The following is a 20,986-nucleotide window of genomic DNA, read 5'->3' on the forward strand; positions in this document are numbered from 1 at the left end:
GTGTGGGTGCCTGACAAAGACATCAACATCACTCTGTTTTCACAGGTACTGTAACAACAGTTCGATTTCTATTTGTTTTCTGATCAGGGTGAAGCCAGAGTCTTTTTATCGTTCAGACTCAGATTCCTGCAGCAGGAATCCGAGTCCATGCTGAGTCACCCTGATGCTCAGCTTTATCATTGTAGTAAATTTAAAAACAGGGTTGCAGGGATGGATTTTTGCCAAGATCAGCAAACTCAACACAAAGAGGAAAGTTATTTTTGTGTTATTCAAAGACAGATCCCGGTAATTTATATTCCTGTCAGGTGTATACAGTGCCTTGCAAATGTATTAATATCCTTTGAACTTGATTTTTTTCCCCCTGCTTTTTTTGAGGAATTAAATCTAAGTGTGCTGCTGTAATGCTGCCAACACCATCGTGAGTTTATCAAAGTAATATTTTCCATTTGCAAAAAAAGAAAAAGTAAGTATCACCTTCCTCCTGCTTAAATTATACACTATTTTTATATTGAATAAATCCCTAAGAAAATACACTCTACATGTGCAGCTATAAGAATATAAATAAAAATAAATGGAAACTTAGAGTTTTTAGTGCTACTTCCACTATTGGCATTAGTTATTATGCAGAAGTGTGATTAGAAGAATATGAGCATATTCACATTTCAGCACTTGAAAGGGATATACAAATAAACCTTTTTGCGTTTGTCATTTGTTTTGGCTAACAAGGAAGTAGCAGTCCATGATTTGTTTTTCCAAGACAACATTGATTTGCCCAAGATGTTTAAATCAGAAATGTGCTTTTCTCATTTAAAAATGAAAAGCTCATGAGCGTATTTCTTACTAAGCAGCGCCCAGGCACCAGTCTAGTTTATTGTGGTAAGATTTATTGCTAGTAAAACTAGACAGAATAAATTATTTATAATACAAGCAGTGAAAAGGGAAGTGAAAGGATAAGCATGCACAACTTTTTAGCTCAAATCAGTGTTTTATGTTCTATATATCATAAACTAAATATATATTCACATTTTTCTCCTAAATTATTGATCTAAACAATAGATACATGAATGAAAAACAGATCATGTAGATATGTTTAGTTGGAGTCAATGGTCTTTATTTAACGCTAAAAGGAAACATTTATTCTGTTGTACCAGACATTCTGAAGTTTATCATTACTGAACTAAATTTTTACATTATATTCACAAAGGAACAAACGGCTTTAAAACGGCATGTGTGATGGCGACTGATGGGCTGATTTGGTTTGGGCAAGAAGAACTCATTAAAGTAACAGCCTTGTAAATTAATTGCTTCTGTGGTTCAGTAGTTTCATTGTTGTTGTTGATGGCTGTCCTTTTAGGCGGCCTTCCTGCAGAGATAAAAAAATAAAGTTATTTACTTGTAAAGTTTGAATACGTCCACAAGAGGTGGCTCGGTGCAGCGTCAGCCTTCCAACAGACGCAGCAGAAACCGTTTAAGCTTAAAAATGGACTAAAGGGAGAGCGGTTCAAACGGCCACTTTCAGCTTGTTCTTGCTTTGCAGTGCAAAACCGACGTGAAGCTGCGCACAACTTGAACACAGACAAAGACTCAACTGAGGATCTGAAGAGCACAAGCAGTAATGAGACCTCGCCGTTGAGGTAAATGTGACAGCTCAGCTCAGCTCGCCTTTCATGAACGCACCGAGTCCAGTTCCTTTGATCCTGATGCCTGCTTCTGAACTTTGATAAGGTCATGCTATATAGGAACAAAATATTATATCCTCAGCAATGCATAGTTAGACTGATGGTATCTTTAAATCTTTTTGCATACTTGCTGCAGGATCTTTAAGTATTTGTATTCTTTCCTACATCTTATCAAACCAGAGCCACACGATTTGTTGTATTGAATATGGATTATATATGATAGACCGTCACAGTAGAGCATAACATGATGCGTGGTTTGCATCTACTAATTTTTACTGTACCACTTTTTCAAAAAAAAAAAAAATCCAGATTTTTGGAGAGCACAACTAACAGTTGTCCTGCTGGAAAATTCTCCCACTAAAGCTTTGGATCTCCGCAGCTCCTCCAGATTTATCAAAGCCTCCTGGCTGTTTCACTGAATGATTCTTTGTCAGCTCAGTTGAGTGGTCAGTTCTTTAGAATTTTTATGCTGCGTCCATTTTCAGATGACAGATTGAAATGTTAAATGCTTGGGATATTAGTATAAAACCTAACCCTGCTTTTAACTTACCCACAAATTCACTCCTTACCTATTTATTATGATGATGAAAGCAATTATTTGTGTTGTCATTTATTTAGGAATATCAGCTTTAAACAAATCACTATAAATACACAATCATGTCACAGTTCTCTGATTTGTATTTTTTAGAAACGGTTTACTTTTAACAAAAAAATCTGGATTGTGCAGTATTTTGTACTACATAAAATCTATCAGTGCTTTTCTTTGTTATGTGATAAAGATTTGAATATTTTGGCAAGGTACTGTATGAATAGTGCATAAGACTTTCTAAAGTATAAGTATATGGGATTTGTGAAGAGAATAAAGAGGCGAGAGTTACCTGGATGAAAAAATAATTACAAAAGTTCTTTTAAAACTTTACTTGAACAGAAACTTCTTAAAATTCAAATCATAATATGAGATCTAATCAGTTCTGTAATGTAGCACAGAGTCTGCTAATTATCCCATTTCAGAGGCACAACATGTCTTTCCATTAAAGTTTTCATCCCCAGGGAGGAAAAAAAAGGATTTTCTACAACCCTTCTCTTGCACAATGTTGTCTGCAAGCAAAAGTGGATTAACAAAGATGTCCAAGAACACTTAATTCCCTAACAGTCCGGCCCTCAGAACTGGCCCCATGGTCACTCTGCGAGTCCAACCATCCTCCTGCTTATGTCCCACAGTTTCTTGGCCACCTGTTTGTCTGTAGCTTTGGCCATCAACTCTTCTTCCTCACAGTTAGCGAAACACTTCCCCGACACCCCCTCCACCTCGGGGGAGCAGGCCAGATAGAGCGGCGTCTGGGCTCCCTCCAACGGACTCTTCAAGAAGACCAACGAGGCAAGGTGGAACAGCGGCTTAGCCAGTAGAGGCATTTGGACGTGCCGTCCCAGTCTGGTCCTCACCATCCCCGGGGTGAGGGCGTTGACCGTGACCGCCGTGCCCTCGAGCTGATGAGCCAGCTCGAGTGTGAACAGCAGGTTGGCCAGCTTGCTCTGACTATAGCAGAAAGCTTTGTTGTAGTTCCCTTCGCTGTTCAAGTCGTCAAAGTTGATGTGGCCGTATTTGTAGAGTTTGGAGGAAACAACAACAATGCGGCTGGGAGACGAAGCCTTCAAGAGGTCCAGCAGCAGGTGAGTGAGGAGGAAGTGGCCCAGGTGATTCACTCCAAACTGCATCTCAAAACCATCTTCTGTCTTTGTGTAGGGACACTGATAGATCCCAGCGTTGTTGACCAGCACATCAATCTGAGGTTCCTCCTGACAACAAAAGCATATAAAATATTTTAGATTTTACAATTTCAGACTATATACATCTTAACAAGTATGCAAGAAATATATATTATATACAGTTTTTTCTAAATTAGACTGTTGGTAAAAAAGTACTAGAAATGTAGATGTAGAGGATTTGAGGCTACTTCTAATTTTACTCCTATTGCTTATTTCTAGAACACATTGTATTTCACATTTTTACTAATTTTATTAATTTATTTTTAGTAGATATCATGGTTGGTATTGTAAGCTTAAAGTATAAATTTTCCAAATTAAATAAAATGAAGAAATACTATTTTCTGAAACACAACATACCTTATAGGGGCAAATTGAGATTTGACAACATCTAGTGGTAATGAGAGGTAACTACTGTCCAGTGAAAGAAAAGTTACAAAAAGTACACTAGAATACATATTTTACCCCCTTTTTGTCACAACTAAATGTTTCAAATCAATAAACAACTGCAAATAACCTGAATAAATTGAACAGGAAATTGACTGGCCAATAAAGGCATTGTTGGCCAAAAAGAAGACAAAGACCATGTCAGATTTTCCAAAAATAAAAAAAGAACATCTTAATAATCCCAAAGTACATTTGGTAAATATTACAAAAACATCATATGTACATCTGATGTTTTCAGACTAAGAAAATTAAACACACTGTCAGCTGTGGGGTAGGCAGGGTGATGGCGTGGGTCTGGCTTTCTCCACCAGAAAGTCAACATCTTATTATAATTAATGGGAATCTGCTCTCTGCTAGAAAGTAATTGCTAACTCATATCAGTTAATGTATATTGATCAGACATGATGAATATACACAGAATCAGTTACCCCTTATTTTATGTGTAAGTTTTACATTTATCAGAAACAAGGTTGAGTTTCTGTTTTACTGCTCTATGCGAATGAAATGATTCTGATGTGTAAGTAAATAAGCGGATCCCTGTCACTCTTTTGTTCAGCACCACGGACAGTGCTACGTTCGTGCTCCAACACTCACTAAACACAACAATAGGTGGACTGTACTGGAAGCCAGCTGGTAAATGAACCAACAAACATTCATCCATATCGTTACCTTGTTGATTTCCTCACAAAAATTCCGGACAGATTGTAGGGAAGCCAAGTCCAGGTGCTTGATGACCACCTGGCCCTGCTCTGGCCCCGCTCGGCTCCTCAGGTCCTGGGCTGCGTCCTCGGCGCTCCGCAGGTCCCGGCAGGCCATGATGACCCGGGCGCGAAGCTTCAGCAGCTCCCCGGCTAAGGCCTTTCCTATCCCGCTGTTAGCCCCAGTCACTATCACAGTCTTTCCACGCATGGTGTCGGTCGGATACTGGAGCAGCTTTACTGCTTTCCGCCGGGGGAAGAGACGGCGCATTAGGAGTAGAACCCCGCCGCCAACCACAGCGGCTATTATAACGGCCGTTGACATGCCGGTTATCAAGGACAGCTCCTTATGTTATGTATACGAGTTACAAATTTACTCCGGAAATGACAGTGGCGGACAGTATGCTGATTATGCCACGTGAAAATTGTAGAGTCGTATTTTTGTATTAAGAATTGTATTGAAAAATGTGAGCTCATTAACAATATTTAAAAATATATATATAAACAAAAACATCGTATGAGTAGATATAAAATAAAACAAAAATCAGAGTATTTCTGGGTAAGTCTTCCGGGTCACAACACTTTAAGTACACTCCTTAACAGTTAGCCGGCGCAAGATCTTGGTAGAACTTTTAACGAGTAGCAAGGGAGGAGTTTCCCTCATGTCAACCGAAAGCAAGAGCTTTGTTCACGTTTTTGGACTTTTTCCGGTGTTGGTTCGTCTATGCCAGGACTGCCATTTGTCACATTGTTTATGGACAGAGTCTGGGAGTGGAATCATCTGTTAGGATCCTCAGGATTCATCTTTGCTTTTGCAAATGATATTCTCTTGGATCAGGTCAGTAAGGGGACATTTTGATGGAGTTATTATTATTATTATTATTATTATTATTATTATTATTATTATTATTATTATTGTTGTTATTATATGATATAATATTTTCACAATTGTTTTAAAAATAAAAATAAAATAAAATAAAAAACATTGTTAGAAATCACGATATAGAGTGACATATTTGTGTATACTGTATGAAATGACTTCCTACCTCGCTGTCAGAACATTGGAGTTCAAACTCCGCCCACACAGCGCTCAGTTTGCCTTGCCGACGACTGATTGAGGCGAACCTTTTGTTTTAAAAAAAAATTGTGTTCCGTTTAAAAAAAATCTCGCAAAATGAACACTGTACTTTAAGTACTGGTCATATCAAACAAATGCGTTATCATGACGTTGTATGCTGCTACTTAAGATAACTGGACCAAATGATTATATTAATAAATGATTAAGTGTGCAGTTTTCCCCTTTATGTACACTTATCTGAGAACCAGTGTCAAAAACATTAGGAAAAACTGAGGCGAGTTTTAACTTCTGTCGCTGCCGTTACGAGGCTAAAGCTGGAAAAATAATTATTAATTACCTTATACAATCAAATAACTGACGCTCAAAAGCAATAGCTTTCAGAAAAACAGCAACAATATTATGACAAATACTAGCGTTTCGAAAGTTTGCTTAATGTTCGGGCGAATAGCAGAAATAACAGGAATCACTGACTCAGATCAATTTCATAATGCTTTTTCTATTGTTTATTTTCCTAATTAAGTTTAACCTTTAGAGCTCAAGTCTTGACAGTCGAATGGACCTCAGCTGATGATCGATAATAACAGATCTATTTGTTAGAGTCAAGAACTTCACAAAGAAAAACAATTAAGTCTGAATATCAATCGTGTGTTCAATTTGGAACATTGCTGAGTGTCATGTTGCAATGCATGACGTTAAGTAGAGTGAATAAACGATGAACAAAACTTTGCTTGAGTGCATAAAATAACCCATTTCTTTCTGTTTGTCCAGTAAAGAATATGAAATCAGTTGCTTCATGTTTCAATGTTTTCCCCGCATTTAATTTGCAGCCAAATATAACTGCAAGTAAGATTTATTATTAGTATTAATCAGAGAAAGTCAAATGTGATTCATACAATCGACAATGCAGTGAGGGAGGTCTTGTCTTGAGTGTTTGGAAACTGTCCGCAAGTTGCTTCACTTCCTCTTTTTCCTCTGCAGCGTTTCCAGTTAGGTAATGCCTCCCGTTTATTTCAGGGTTTGCTTTAGTTCCTGTTAGCTGACATCTAGAGCGGGTGGAGTAAATGCGCCTCTGTGGACGGTTGCAATCTGTTGTAACAGCCTCAGAACATGTGACTCAAGTGCTTTGATCTGTTTTATTGTTGTAGTTCTCACCGACGATTTCCACGAGAACTGCACATAAGGAGGAATTATGTACATGTCCTTGTTTTCGATTTTCGTGGTTGCGGCTCTCTTTCTCTCTATGTGCGACTGTTTCCCTGTCAAAGGTAGGAAAAACTTTCAAATGTACATATTTATTTATTTATTTATGTAAAAAAAAAAAATCAGCTAACAAGTCGTTTGACAGATTTCTATCTATCTATCTATCTATCTATCTATCTATCTATCTATCTATCTATCTATCTATCTATCTATCTATCTATCTATCTATCTATCTATCTATCTATCTATCTATCTATCTATCTATCTATCATATTCAAATATCAGTTTTTTTTTAGAAAGTGTGTTTTTGTGTGGTGGCGTTTTTTTACAAAAAATGTCTACAAGCTGCATCTCATTCTAGAGTACCAGTGTTCATGCTCCTTCACGTTTTATTTTATTTTCTATGATTTTATAGATGTGATGTAGTTTCAAAATACTTTTTCAAAAGAAAATCTCAAAATGTGACCCAAATCAAGTCTGTGATTGACTCGGTTCTTGGCAAAACTGCTGTGTTTTTTGTTTTGTTTTTTTTCCCATGTGAAATCCCAATAAGATATATTGAAGTCTAGTTATAACATGACAAATATTTGAACTTTCTAGACGCTTGAATATTAAGGTAGAGACTGCATGGGGGTTGCCAATGGAGCTGCAGCAGACAAAGTTGAGTCACTTTGACTGGAAACGCAGCACAGAGGCTTTTAGTTTCCAAAAAAATAATGAAGCAAGATACTACTTTTTCCATTGCTATTGGCAGCTGACCAGGAGTCAGGTCAAAAAAGTAGGAAAAGAAACTTCACACATAGGAATTGTGGACTGGAGCTTATTTGGCACCACTCATATTATTATTTTCTGTCTGAGAATCTATCAGATTTCTATCTCTATGTAAATCCTCTGGGGGTTAGTCTGTATCGTTTCCCACAAGCCAGGAACAAAGCTCTGTCTTAGGAACGCAAATGAAAGTGAAAGGCACAGTCACATTTAAAATAATTTGTCTTTGCTTCGTGCAAATCTGAGCTTTAGGTAATGAAGTGCAAAGAAGGTGTACAAATAAAAACTGTGTAAATAAAATTATGAACTTAATTTCACTAATTACTTAGAGAAATGTAAATTTCTGCAATTATTGCCAATAATGTATTTGACTTAGGAGGTTTTGGTATTGATCCAAAATTAGGAATTGGTGTAGCCAATGTTTAATTAGTATTTCATATGTCGTTGATGTAACACAGTGATTTGTAAAAGTCTTCCCATCAGTTGGGCTTGTTCGTGTTTCTTTCTGTTACCACTGTAAACATTAATATATTTTGTTCTGATTTACACCAACAATTTTTTAAAACAAAGGAGACACATTAAATCCAGGATCAGATAAACAAGTGGGGATTCAAAATATAACATTCAAAGGAAAGTCAAAAAAAAATATTCAAAACTGTCTTCAAAAACACACAGAGAAACATAAATAAGGTTTTGTGCTTAGTTTGAACAACTAAAGATTTTATGGGAATCATCAAGTGAACTTTTCCTTCTATTTGTTGTTCCTGCAGGCCAGCATGTGATCTGTAACGTTTTCCCTAAAGATTTGTACATAGAAGAGGACTCCAGTGTTGAGATAGTGTGCCAAACGTCATGTTCAAGTCTTGGCAAAATCTTCTGGACACTGAACGGAAAAACCATCAACGAAAGCCTGTCAAAAACTGTAAACGCAACACACACTGTCTTGTCACTGAGAAACGTCACTCAATCAAGCGCAGCTGTGCAGTGTCATAGCTCTTATGGGAATCAGCTCTTGGGAGGCGTCACCATAAGGACATATTGTAACATAAAATCTCTATTTCATTGATTAGTATTGCTCGTTATTCCTGCCATGACGTTATACTCTCTACCTCTCTTTTCATTTGCAGCAAAGCCTAAAAATATCACATGTGTCTTGCATTATAATGCAAATGGGCCGAACGGCGTGCCTAAACTCTTCACATGTTCTTGGAAGCATCGTATGGATTCTCAACAAACAGCAAACTACACCATACTTACGTATGTCAAGCATGTCTTCATTTAGCCAATTAAATGTTGTTAAATTATTATTTTTAATACATATTTCTTCTTTCTGTAGTGCTTCCTCAGAGAAAATCTGCGAGTCACAAGTAGAGAATTGCACACACAACTGCACACATTCTGGAAATCCAGATCATATAGTTGATTATATATACTTCTCTAACCCATTTACTATTAAAGTCAGTGCAAAAACTCAATATGGGGAGACGGTCTCTGACCCCTATGTGTTTGATCCATATAGCATAAGTAAGTAACATAAATGTAAATATGCATGTGTTTATACTAATAATTTTCTATGTTGTGATGATTACTACATGTTTCCTCAGCGAAAATTAATCCTCCAAAGAATTTGATGATAATTCCCTCGTCAGAGCATCTGTTTGTAGAGTGGGTCACGGATGGACCCCGTTGTCAAGTCAAATACTACAAGGTAGGAAGAATATAATTGTGTGTGCAGAGACAATAGGAAAGCAAACATAAACTCTTCAAAATGGTGATATGAAAAGGATAGCTAGAAGATTTCATAACACCAGTATGACTGATGAAGAAAGAATTTCTGTTATGAAAAATTTTAATCTATTTGGTGATTAGCACTGTATATTGGGAGGTAGAATTTGGTTTTGGCTCTTGTTGATGTTTTAACTAAAAATCTGAATTCAGTAATGCAGTTATTTGTGGCCAAGTAATAAAAAAATGGTCTTCAAAAAGTAATAAGACCATTGAATAGTTTCATGGGTGCCAAATGAAGCGAACAAAAACTGAAAACAAAGCTAGTTAAATGTGAAGTTACTCATTTGTTACCAGCACAGAACATTTTCATTTTTACTTTACAGATCTTACAACATTGTGGTTAAAGGGAGTTTGAAATAATTACCTCAGCTGGTGGCGGATGTGTCCTCAATATGGGGACAAAGTGTTGAAAAATGCAATAGAAGAAGTTGAAGATGTGTTGACACAATTCATTTATTTGATGTGAACATGTTCATGCTGGTAATAAATGTTTTAAGAAAAGACTCATGAAACCTTGTTGAACTGCAGTTAACTGGGGCTATTTTCCCCACATTGGAAGCTAGAACCTACATGCTAAGTCCTGTTTCTCACTTACAGCAAGCAGAAGCCATCTGCTGCATGTACAGCAGAGTTGCTCGCATATATAATGGATTATACAAATATACATTTTGGAAATTCGTAGCTGCGTTTGGTTTTGAAAATGTTTTTCAACAGTATAAATGTTTTCTCATTTAGACAATTTTTGTCTTGTTTGTTTCAGACATCAGAGCTTGACAAAGCCCCAGAGGTAAAAAAACACAAACACTTTGTCTTTTTATGAGATTGGGGATAATTCATTGTGAATTCCTTACAGAAATATTTATTTTAGTTGTATATACAGCAGGGTTTTTTTCTACTTGTTGCTTTTTTTGTCACAGCTTAATCATACTCATCAAATAAATTTTGTAATCAAAGATAGATAACCTTAGAAAAAATAATTTTGTATTCTATGACTTACCGATGCAAAGTAACAAAAATACCTTTTAACATAATAAATGTTTTCTTAGCTGTCACAGCATTTATTTTCTAAAAATGCTGACAAGCAATAACAAGCTAAATGCATGGACCATAAACGAACCAAATCACTAAAGTGTTGATCAATAAATGCTTAACATTGTTTACAGCTTAGAGGTTCTAAGATTTAACAATTTTAATAGCTATTTTTTCTCACCAAACATTATAATTTTTTTTTCTTTTGTAGGTTTTGTGGACAAAACCTACAAAATCTCAATTAAATGCCACTATTAAGGAAGTGGAATCCTGCATTAACTACAACATTTCAGTCCGATGTGCCTCTGAAAAGGGACTTTGGAGTGAATGGAGCTCAGAGAAGACTGCTCTCACCAAACTGAACAGTAAGACCGATATTTAAATGAAGCAAGTTGACCTCTTTAAGAACATCAGCAAAGAAAAACAAAAGAATTTTAGTAACCGATTTAAACCCGAGTTCATGTCCAATTCTGAAACCCAATGCAACAGCTGATTTTGTTTGTGAAGTAACTTCATTAAGCAAACAGTGTCTGTGTCTCTGTGCTTCCTCCTTGTCCACAGTGCAATGAGGCATTATTTATATAAATTACAAAGATATTACAAATATACAAACAATTTAGATATAAATCTAAATTGTTTGTATATTTGTGGCTTGTGCAGAGACAATATGATCTGGTGAAGGTCCTCGTAAAAGTAGAATAAAATAAGAAAAAAAAAACATAAAATCTGTTGGCTTTACAAAAATGTTATATGATGCACAAAAGATAGAAATCATTCTGCCAGACACTTGTGGCAGATTGCAGTCTGCTTTGTGAATCCTGGGCAGAATTAAAGCAAATGGTGAAAGCGAAAAAGGAGAAGATTGCATTGTTTTGTAAATTTCCGCTACAGTATCTAGAAGTGCAAAGCGGGTAGACATACAGCATAAGACCTGCAGCTGTAATTGCAGCAAAGGATGTGTACAAAGAATACATTTTCTGTCACGTCACAATTATGCACAACTATTTCATAGTTCACCTACAGTGTGGTATGGTTGAAAAAAGGAGTGTGCAAACTTCTGGATGGCACTGAACATAAATCATTCATGTCTGTGTTTTCCAAACCCTCTCTAAAGTAATTAGTCAAACTCAAGTCACAGGATCAGACTTGACTGCTGAAATTTGTCACTTGAGATTTGAAACTTGCCAAATTTCAGATTCATTCTTATTGGTGCGATACAATGCTGACAAAGCAGCAATTTGAATGTTAACTGATTTGGTTCTACCCACATAATTTTGTCATAAATGTCAGGGTTAAACGCTTCTAAGGGTGTGTTTGCATTCCACGTTGTCATTCTGCAACCACTTCTTGGAAAGCCACAGCTTTGCAGTGATTTAAAGCATGACTGCAGTTTCTTTACAGCTGTTGCTATGACAACAAGGTGGTTTTAGACTTAGTTCAAGGTGTGAATGTCGGCTTTCTCTTTTCTTGGCTCCAGATGAAAATAATTCAGCATAAATTCTTCAATCTGTCTGTTGAAGTGTGATTAATTTCAAACTTATATGAATCGTTTTTAGGGAGCCGCATCAGGATGCAACTTTGGAGAAAAGTGTCTGAATTGGGAAAGAACGGAAAGAGAAAAGTTCATCTCATGTGGAAGGTACAGAAAAGAGTAAAATGTTTTGAGAATACTTGTTGGAAGTGGATAATTGTTGGATTGCTGTCTAACATTTCATGCTTCTCTCTAAACCAGGGTATTCCTTCAACATGTAGAGAGACATTCACAGTTAAACAGGTTGCGTACAAAGACAACACGACCGCAGGAAATTACACCTATACTTCATGTGACAACTCATCTTGTGACGTCGATGTGGACCACCATTCACACAGATTGTATCTCACAGTTTCCAATAATGGGCCACTGCTCGACTCGGTTTATGTTGCAGCTGTTGGAGACAGTTAGTTTTACTACTACATGTAGACATTTTAAACAACAAGATTTTTAACCTGTCTCTTGACTTGTTGGTTGTTTTTCTCTTCATATCATCAGCGGACCTTCCTGAGGTTTTGAGCATCCAAACAACACAACATAGAATGGGAGGTGTTATTCAGGTCAGCTGGAATGTGTCAGAAAAACCCATCAGTAGTTACATAATTGACTGGACCCACGACGGGCGTCAGTACTACTGGAAGGAGACCATATTCACTAATGCAACTCTGTTTGGTAGGTTAGAACGTGTGTTAAAGACAAAGTGTGTGAGTGATCTGTCCTTCCATTTATCAAAACATCAGTTAATGGCGTATCTATTATCGACTCAGTGAAGAATATAATGGACTCATTAGTGGAAGTTCATATTAAAAGCTGTTACATAATGCATTTCCATGGAAGATTTTATCAGTTCGAATAGGTTTTCTGAGAAGATTGACTTCTGATATTCATGTGATGGTGTTCTTCCAAGATAATCTAGTCTCTTCCTGCATGACTCATATTATAAGCCATTTGTTTTTATTGCACTAAGCTGCAAGTATGTATTATGTTGTATTTTTATTTTATTTTGTTTCACTGTTTTAAACTAATTTTTATTGTTTTTAAAGGTGTTCTGACATTTTCTTGTCATTTCAGTTTCAATATATTTTTTCTTTCTATTTTTGCAGGCCTGTTGCTTAGAACACCATACAATATTACAGTAACACCTCTCTTCAATGACATCACAGGACACAGCATCCGCGCAAATCCATTCTGCTCCAGTATGGGAGGTAAACATCAAATTAATTTTTCATTAATACAAAAAAACATATACATGAGTACCACAGGGAAGTTTGCATACACTCATCACCAGGATTAATGTTAAATTGGACCTTCACTGAGAGATCTAAAATGTAATAATCACTCAAAATGAATCTCCAATCACTAAAAAAGTAATTTACTGTGGACTTTGTTAATACATCCAAGCTCAAGTATTTCCATACCCCAACCCCCACTGAAACGTCTCCATGCAAGTTGCAGAGAAATCACATTGTTTTTGTGGTTATTGACAGTTTTGAAAATGTTATTCCTACAGTTCCGGAGCACATCACTGTCACCGTCGAGGAAGCTAACGATAAAAGTGTCTTTATGAAGTGGCACACAGAGTCACAGTCCACATGCAGTAATGTTGATACATACACAATCTTTTATGAAGCACAGGGACTCCAGCACAGTGAGTTGCCCCTGTCTTTGCTAATGTTTTTACATCTTTTTTAAAGACCACATTCATAACAATAAGACAATGGTTTTCTACTAGATGTTTCTGTTAGTGGTAGTGAAAATGGACTCTGGTTGAAGGACCTGAAACCAAACACCCACTACAATGTCAAGGTTGAGGCCTCGGGTGACAACGATACTGTTATCAGCAGCACGGTGTATTTCACAACAAAGAAATTTGGTGAGTATTATTTAAGAAGCTATTCAATTTACTGAAAGGTTGTTACTTGAGTTGGTTCTTTACAACAGAAGAACAGCACAAAGATTCTAACTCATATGCTGCAATGCAAAGTTGTCATTGCATTGCAGCATTTGCAATGCAATGCATATGCTGCATTGCATTGCATATGCATTGCATATGCAATGCATATGAGAATCACATGAATCTTTTCATGTGATTCTCGCCCTCACATGAAAAGAATCGCAACAAAAACAGAAGAAAGCTTTAACATGCACATCCTTGCCAACCCATATTATGATCATAAAAGGGGGATCTAAAGGAAGCTGAGTCTTTAATACGTCTATAGTAAAAAGTTGAAAAATCTGGGCACAGCATTTCAGGCTAAGATAATTCACCTGAAGGTGTGTGTTATTTTCCCCTCAAGATGACTCTTAAGCGGTTTTGCATCTGGTTGTGTTTTTCTTGGCTTCACTTGCTGAATTCCTTCCTGAAAAGCCTGGAAGGGAAAGGATTTTCTTGTTTTTGCTTGTCAAGGCGATAAGTGACCTGCTGCTGCTGCTGCTACATTTCACTCGTTTCATTTGATTCGTCACATTTTATTGAGAGTTGTAGATAATTTTTTTTTTCAACTAAAAATTTAGCTATGGTAATTTCCTTTGTCTTTCATGAAAGGAGCTCCCTTTTATCAGAGGAAACCTTTCCTAGATTTCTTGTACTGCCTTGTTTATATTTCATCCATTTCAAGCTTCTCAATTCTATGCTATGATTTTCTGTTTTTACAAAAGTTGGCATAAAAGTTTAATTATTAGAAATATAGAACAGTTTTATACATTTGCTAATAAATTAACTTGCACATATCAAGTTTAGCAAAGCTTAACTATAAATTGCAGAACATTATTAAAGACACAGTGATATACTATAGTTCTCATTACCAAGTATGCACTGACAATGAGAACACAGGTGGGCAATTAAATATTGGTTTTTATTGGAGGATTTCACAAAACATAATATGCATCAAACAGAAAAATTAAGCAGGCTCTGCTTTTAGTGTATTTGGGTCAATGCCATAGCAAGAAATACAACAACTGAGGTGATGAGCTAAAATAAGCAATCACTATTGTAGACAAGATACTTTTGGATGATTACAAGTAAATATGTTTTTAATATCAATGTGAAAAATCATGCAAATAGGTATACAAATACAGTTGCTGTATGCCTAATGTGAGGTCACCAGTGTCATGTATGGGAAGAATCTTATTTTGAGGACATAGATTTTGTCAGGAACAATTAACATTTTCTAACTACATAGAAAACAAATAGAATAAACCATGACAAGTATTAACATAATACCTATCTGTTATAATCCACAGATCCCAGGCTTATTACTGCCCTAAGCATCTGTGGAGGCATTCTTGTCATTCTTGTACTATCTCTTGGGTTGACCTGTGCCATTCAGTAAGTTTCACTCCTTGATTTTTCTTGGTCATTTCTGTTTCTGATTATTAATCTGGAAAACCAAACATATACAAAGGTTTCATGATTGTTCATTTGATTTTTAGGTGGAAGAAATTTAATGACAAGCCTGTGCCGAATCCTCGTCTCAGTTCTGTGGCGAAGTGGCTGACACAGAGTCATAAAAAGGTAATTTTAATATAAATTATGATAAAGTGGGAGGCATGCAAGCAAATGAACATAAATGAAATCATAAAACATCTTCTGCTAACTTTTTTGTGGTCCTGTGTTGAGCTACTTTATTGAGTTTATGGTGCAGTCAATGACACATCTAGTCATTAACTGACTAGACGTGTCATCACACCACATTTATGTGGTGTGAATCACCACCACATAAACGAGGCCACACTTAATAAATAAACTGCTTCCAAAGTTAGAATGCAAATTAAATCTTTACAATTAGTTTTGCAAAAAATTGTAAGGGCACTCCCAAACAAGATGTAATCTGTTATTCTACACCAAGTAAACATATTGTTAATTTAAAAACTTCCCAAACATTGGCTAATATTTCTTGGGTCGTAGCAAATGCAGGCCTTAAACTGCAGTCGCTTAAATTTCAAGCATGTAAATGTCCTAACTGATCAAAGACTACGTGGTTGTAAATTCTAATTTTGTCATCCAGCCAAGAAAATTGCGAAGAAAAGTTTCTATTTTCTCTGTGCAGACAAGATTGCTCATAAAAATAAACGGGTGCTTGCAAAACTCAAGCAAATAAATAGGTGTACTGCTGAAACCTGTCTTTAAACCTCAAACTGACAGAGTGGTGATGACTCAATCAGAAGGTGCAGCTGCTGGAAATGAAGTAAAACTGCAAAAGATTTCATTTTGTGATTTGGCTAAAGTAGAGGTTAAAGTACCTTCATATCATTTGATATATTTTAAATGCTTTTTGCCAGAATGACAAAGTGTGATTTACAGCAACAAACAGTGGAGTTATTTGTGGGCATTGATTTTATGTTTAAAACTAGTGTAGAAAATAGGCAGATTTGACCAAACTTGCACTAAAATTTGAAATAATCCAGGATTCAATTTCCATATTCAACATAAAATTTCTGTGAACAAAGGCAACATGTCTGGATGCATTTTCAGGAAACGGTTTGTTCTCGTTAAAAAGAACATGACCGCAATGAGGTTGAGGCTTATATGTAAGCCAACCACAAGGTTTGCACACACGCCTCAATGTAAAATGATGCAATTTTGTGGATAAAAGTTGGTCAAAGTTTCTGATGCTCCATGGGAGTAATTACTCATAATCTATGTGTTTTAAAAACACATAGATTATATCATCAGAAAACATCACATTTACACCAATACTTGATGTTGAAACTAGCCTTTACATATACTGTGAAAGATGCTAATGTTATGTGAGACTAGACTATTAGGTTTACTCAAATTATTTCTATATGCTAAATCCCAAAAGTAATAAGCAAATAATAATAATTTTAGATATTTCTCCTTTTTTTCTATTTTAAGTCACAAGTTTACATACATTTCTTTACTTTTTAAGAAAGTAGCTTTTCAGACTTAGTAACTTGGCTCAGATGCTTTCCAATATGCTTCCTCTAGCTTTTGCACAATAACTTGCTAGAATTTTAGCCCATTCCTCTTCAGAGAAGTGGAGGAACTGAAATAAATTTGAAGGTCATTTTTCTTGGAAACACCTCAGCTCTGTCCACAAACGTCTTATGGGATAAAGACTTTGTTGTACTCATTTAAAACCAGCTGTTGTTTTGAAATGTTGCCTTTGTACTTCCCCATCCTGTTGTTTCCTTGTGAAGTGATTGTTTTAGTAGAGGTGCATCACATTTCCTCCTTCAGTGAAACACCCACACTATATCATGCAACTGCTGCTGTCCTTCATTTTTGGGTTGATGTTCTTAATTTCTTCAAATCTCTTCAAATGTCACAGCTGATGAAACCAAGACTAATTGTTTTGGTTTCATCAGACCACAGGACATGTTTCCAAAGTAATCAAGGTCTTACATGTAGGTTTTCTTAAACTTCTGACGTAGAACAAATTCTCTCACATTATGTTAGTTCTGAGAAAATAGAAACCATTTTGGTAAACCTATCTGATGGGAAACTAGAAATGTTGGTCAAATATGATGTCAGACACCCATCAGATTTCATTCAATGGGTGTAAGTATGTATTTCAGCTGTGAACATTATTTGTAGATTTTGGTTGTTCTAACTTGCCTCATGATGCAAGTTATGTTTGAATAATATTGAGGCTTTGTGACAAAAGCTACTTCTGCTGGCCACACATTTTTCAATGCACAAACTCATCTACACTGTAACATGTTACTCTAACGCACAGTTGTTACAAAACTTTTCAGCCATGAAAAAGTATTTGTTAGACTTTAAAACATGGATGCATAATTAGTATGGGTCCAGTATATTTACAACAGGATCAGCTGCCAGGATATTGTATTTGTCTTTTGTGTATACCACTTTATTATCTCTGGCAAAGTCAAAGCATAATGTACCATTTTTGCAAACTGCTTAAATTCCTGAAGTGGACCTTAAGTAATCTCAGCTGTGGATTTGGGAGCCAAAGTGGGAATCACTCTGAAAATGTCCAAACTTTTTCTCCTTTTCAGTTTTTCTGAAACACTGAAAACTTTTTAAAGTTGATTGTGTTTTAGAATAAGAGCTACACTTCTATGCAGTTGCATAGAAACCTCTGGGCTTCACCATTTAGTAATTCAGGAACTACCCTTCCCCCCATCCGCCTATTGTGGGCGTTTACTTATGCAGTCTTTCCAAAGAAAACTTAGAAATGATCCCCTGAAAAGATAAACTTAAGTTTCTCTTCATGGAAAACCTTTGTAAATCCTGCCTAGTTGAATAATGATTGCCAAAAACGTTTGAGTGTGTACAGATCCAGATGTGGAGATGAATCAATTAAATGCTAAACTTTTTTTGTTATGAATAACTTTTGTCAGGATCTGCCACAAAGCAGATCAGGCCCCTGACTTGCTGAGATTTGCGACTGAGTTTTACTGACTTGCATGAACATTTTGTACAAAACAAAACATCTCATTGTTCATAACTAAGGATGAGACTGCTACAGTGAACTTTAGGAGGGTAAAGGTGTACTTTCTGGGTGCTTGGGGCAAAGTTGAAGTCTGAACATTAGTCAAGTTTAATCTTCTTATTTTCCCCCATACTTTGTATGTCTGTTTCAGGTGGAGGGGTTCTTCCAGCCACCGACAGATCAAATTGAAAACCAAGTTGTCACAAATAAAGCTCAAAGAAATCGAGGGGCACCACTCACTCCAGTTCCTAATAGTAACAACTGCGACCCATCGTTTAGTTCTATGCAAGACAATGAACGGGAAGAGAGGTTCTCTGAAACCTCAGAGACACAGCTCCTTTCTTCTCCAGAGGGATCAATGGTGTCTTCTTCATCACAGAGCAGCCCATATCGCAGTCAGGATATGTTGCTACGAGTGGAAAAGCCATCCAAGAGTGACTTGGGCAACAAGCAACAAAATACTTTAATGAAGAGTTTATACATAAGCTTGAACATGTTTGAACAAACTGATGTTAGGTGAGTGTTGTGCCAAGAAAACACAAGGTGAATTCAAGATGAGTCACTCAGAATAGATGTTCAGTGACAACATGGGGAAAGATTGTTGCCTACAGTGAAACAGCATGAGTGGAAAAAGTATGGCTTGTTTTTATTTACAGCATGGCAACCTGTTTCTTTCTTTCTTTTTTTTTAAAGGCTTTTATCAAGACGCCTTCATTACATTAAGACTAAAAAGCTTTCACAAAAGCTGCTTTTTGATCTACAACAAAACTGTGTTTGTAAAATTAAGATCTCAGAACATGTTTTGTAGGCTATTTACTGTACCACCAAACTATGTGTCATAGACTGTATTATTAAAGAACACACAGCATGTTGATTGCATGATATATCAGAATACAGATTCTCAAAAAGGCAAACACCTCAACTCCACTGTGTTTTCTGGGAGAAAGGAGCTCTGTCTTGTGGTCATGGCATACTTCGTAGTTTAGACATACGGCCACAGAAGACTGCTGTTATGAACACAAGTGGTCTCTGTTTGAAATTCCTACAATTTCTTCAGTGTTGCTGTGTAGGTTTCCTGGACAGTTTCTTTTCATGAATTTTGGAGAAATGGACAAGTTTAGTAATGCCGTTGTTGTCGCCTATTTTCCTCATATTATTTGGGACAACCTTCATTTCAATTGGACTTTATTTCTTGTTGATGAGATTCACCATATGTAATGACTGATGTAATTTCAACAAAGGTAAATATTGAAATTAAATGCAAAACAGATTCAACAGTGTGTTAGTTTGCCAGTGAAAACAATTATGTTACAAGGTAATGACAGCTTTTTCTGAATATTTTGTAATTAAAATGATAACAAAGAAATTAGTTCTAGAGGATATTATATGTGTAAAGGTTTTTTAAACAATTTGTTAAAGTCACGGTTTTTACAGAAACCTGAACTCATAGCAGAGGTCTTGTACACTGTTTTGTTTTCTAATTGTTTCCACAGAAATAAGCTTGTACAGTTTTATTTGTTTTATCAATGTGTAATAGTGCATGTGAATGTCAAAGTGGTTTTGATCTGAATATAAACTATGAACAATAAAGAAGATGTAAAAAAAAAAAGCAATAACCATTAATGGGTAAAAGTAAAACAACAACAACAACAAAGAAACTGTTCTAGATGTGTTTTTGCCTCCACAAACTTCGGTTTTACTTTTGTTTGTAATGATCCGTAATACTCTGATGGAGATACCAACAAACATTTTCTGCAGGTATTTCCAAAACAGCAAGCAGGCATTACTGGTTGTAACAGGATGGAAGCCTTTGTCTGCTTTCCACTGTGGTATGTGTTGCTAGGTTTCTGTCTTCATAAACTTCCAAACAAACACAAACATTCCTGCTGTTTATATTGATTTACTGTGATTTTGTTGCTCTATAAATTATGGTGTCGTGGATTAAATGTTTGTAAAGATACGTCTTATTACAACTTGAACGCGTGAAAAAAAATGCATGAGTATCTACTTCAGCTATTAAAATTACACATGAAAGAAATGATAGTCATAGTCAAAACAGATGATAACAGAAAACTCTGTAGAAGCAAATTCTAAATGACTTAAGCTATTCAGGAAAATATTTCAAGAAAATATTTATTTTAATAAATATTCAATTAAAAGTTTTATAAAAATCCAACTCTTTTTTTGTAACACCTTCAAAACTTAGATATTATCCAGTGACATATTCTTAATTATAAAGTACATAGTTAAACATGTCCATTCACTGAATCAAAAATATATTTTCTGCAAGTAAACAGTGCCACTCTGCAGCCTGCAAAACCATATTAATTTGTTACTTCAATGTCACCTTTCTTTGCTGCATGCATTATGATGCAATTAAAATATCACTGACATTTGATCAGGTAAGCTATACACCAAATTTAAGCTACTTTCCACCAATGCATGCCAAAATCATTCTCTCTTTTATCAACTCCACATTAGTATTTGTAGCAACTTTATTGTTTGCATAACATCTGTTTTGAAACAGAATTTCTTCTTATAATCATACTCCTTTTCATCCTAGTTCTGTTATTTTTAATATT

General features: G+C 35.9%; 1 protein-coding gene and 1 pseudogene across 1 annotated transcript; one reads left to right on the forward strand and one right to left on the reverse strand.

The window, feature by feature from the left end:
* Window positions 1-2,582: 2,582 nt before the first annotated feature.
* Window positions 2,583-4,954, reverse strand: rdh14b (retinol dehydrogenase 14b). Its single transcript, XM_055054343.1, has 2 exons — window positions 4,560-4,954; window positions 2,583-3,476 (listed from the first exon to the last, which is right to left on the reverse strand). Exons 1-2 carry the CDS (start codon window positions 4,911-4,913, stop codon window positions 2,859-2,861), a joined length of 972 nt encoding a protein of 323 aa, XP_054910318.1. The 5' UTR covers window positions 4,914-4,954; the 3' UTR covers window positions 2,583-2,858.
* A 1,714-nt stretch (window positions 4,955-6,668) lies between these two features.
* On the forward strand, window positions 6,669-20,062 carry LOC129375328 (interleukin-31 receptor subunit alpha-like; annotated as a pseudogene).
* The last annotated feature ends 924 nt before the right edge of the window (window positions 20,063-20,986 follow it).

The sequence above is a fragment of the Poeciliopsis prolifica genome, unplaced genomic scaffold, assembly GCF_027474105.1.
Source record: "Poeciliopsis prolifica strain line A6 unplaced genomic scaffold, Auburn_PproV2 SCAFFOLD039, whole genome shotgun sequence".
NCBI lineage: Eukaryota > Metazoa > Chordata > Actinopteri > Cyprinodontiformes > Poeciliidae > Poeciliopsis > Poeciliopsis prolifica.

Excerpts from the sequence above, each read along its gene's own strand:
- rdh14b (XM_055054343.1), bottom strand. The coding sequence starts at position 4,913 with ATGTCAACGGCCGTTATAATAGCCGCTGTGGTTGGCGGCGGGGTTCTA. Across the intron at positions 3,477-4,559 it reads TTTGTGAGGAAATCAACAAG|GAGGAACCTCAGATTGATGT; the intron begins GTAACGATATGG and ends TTTTGTTGTCAG.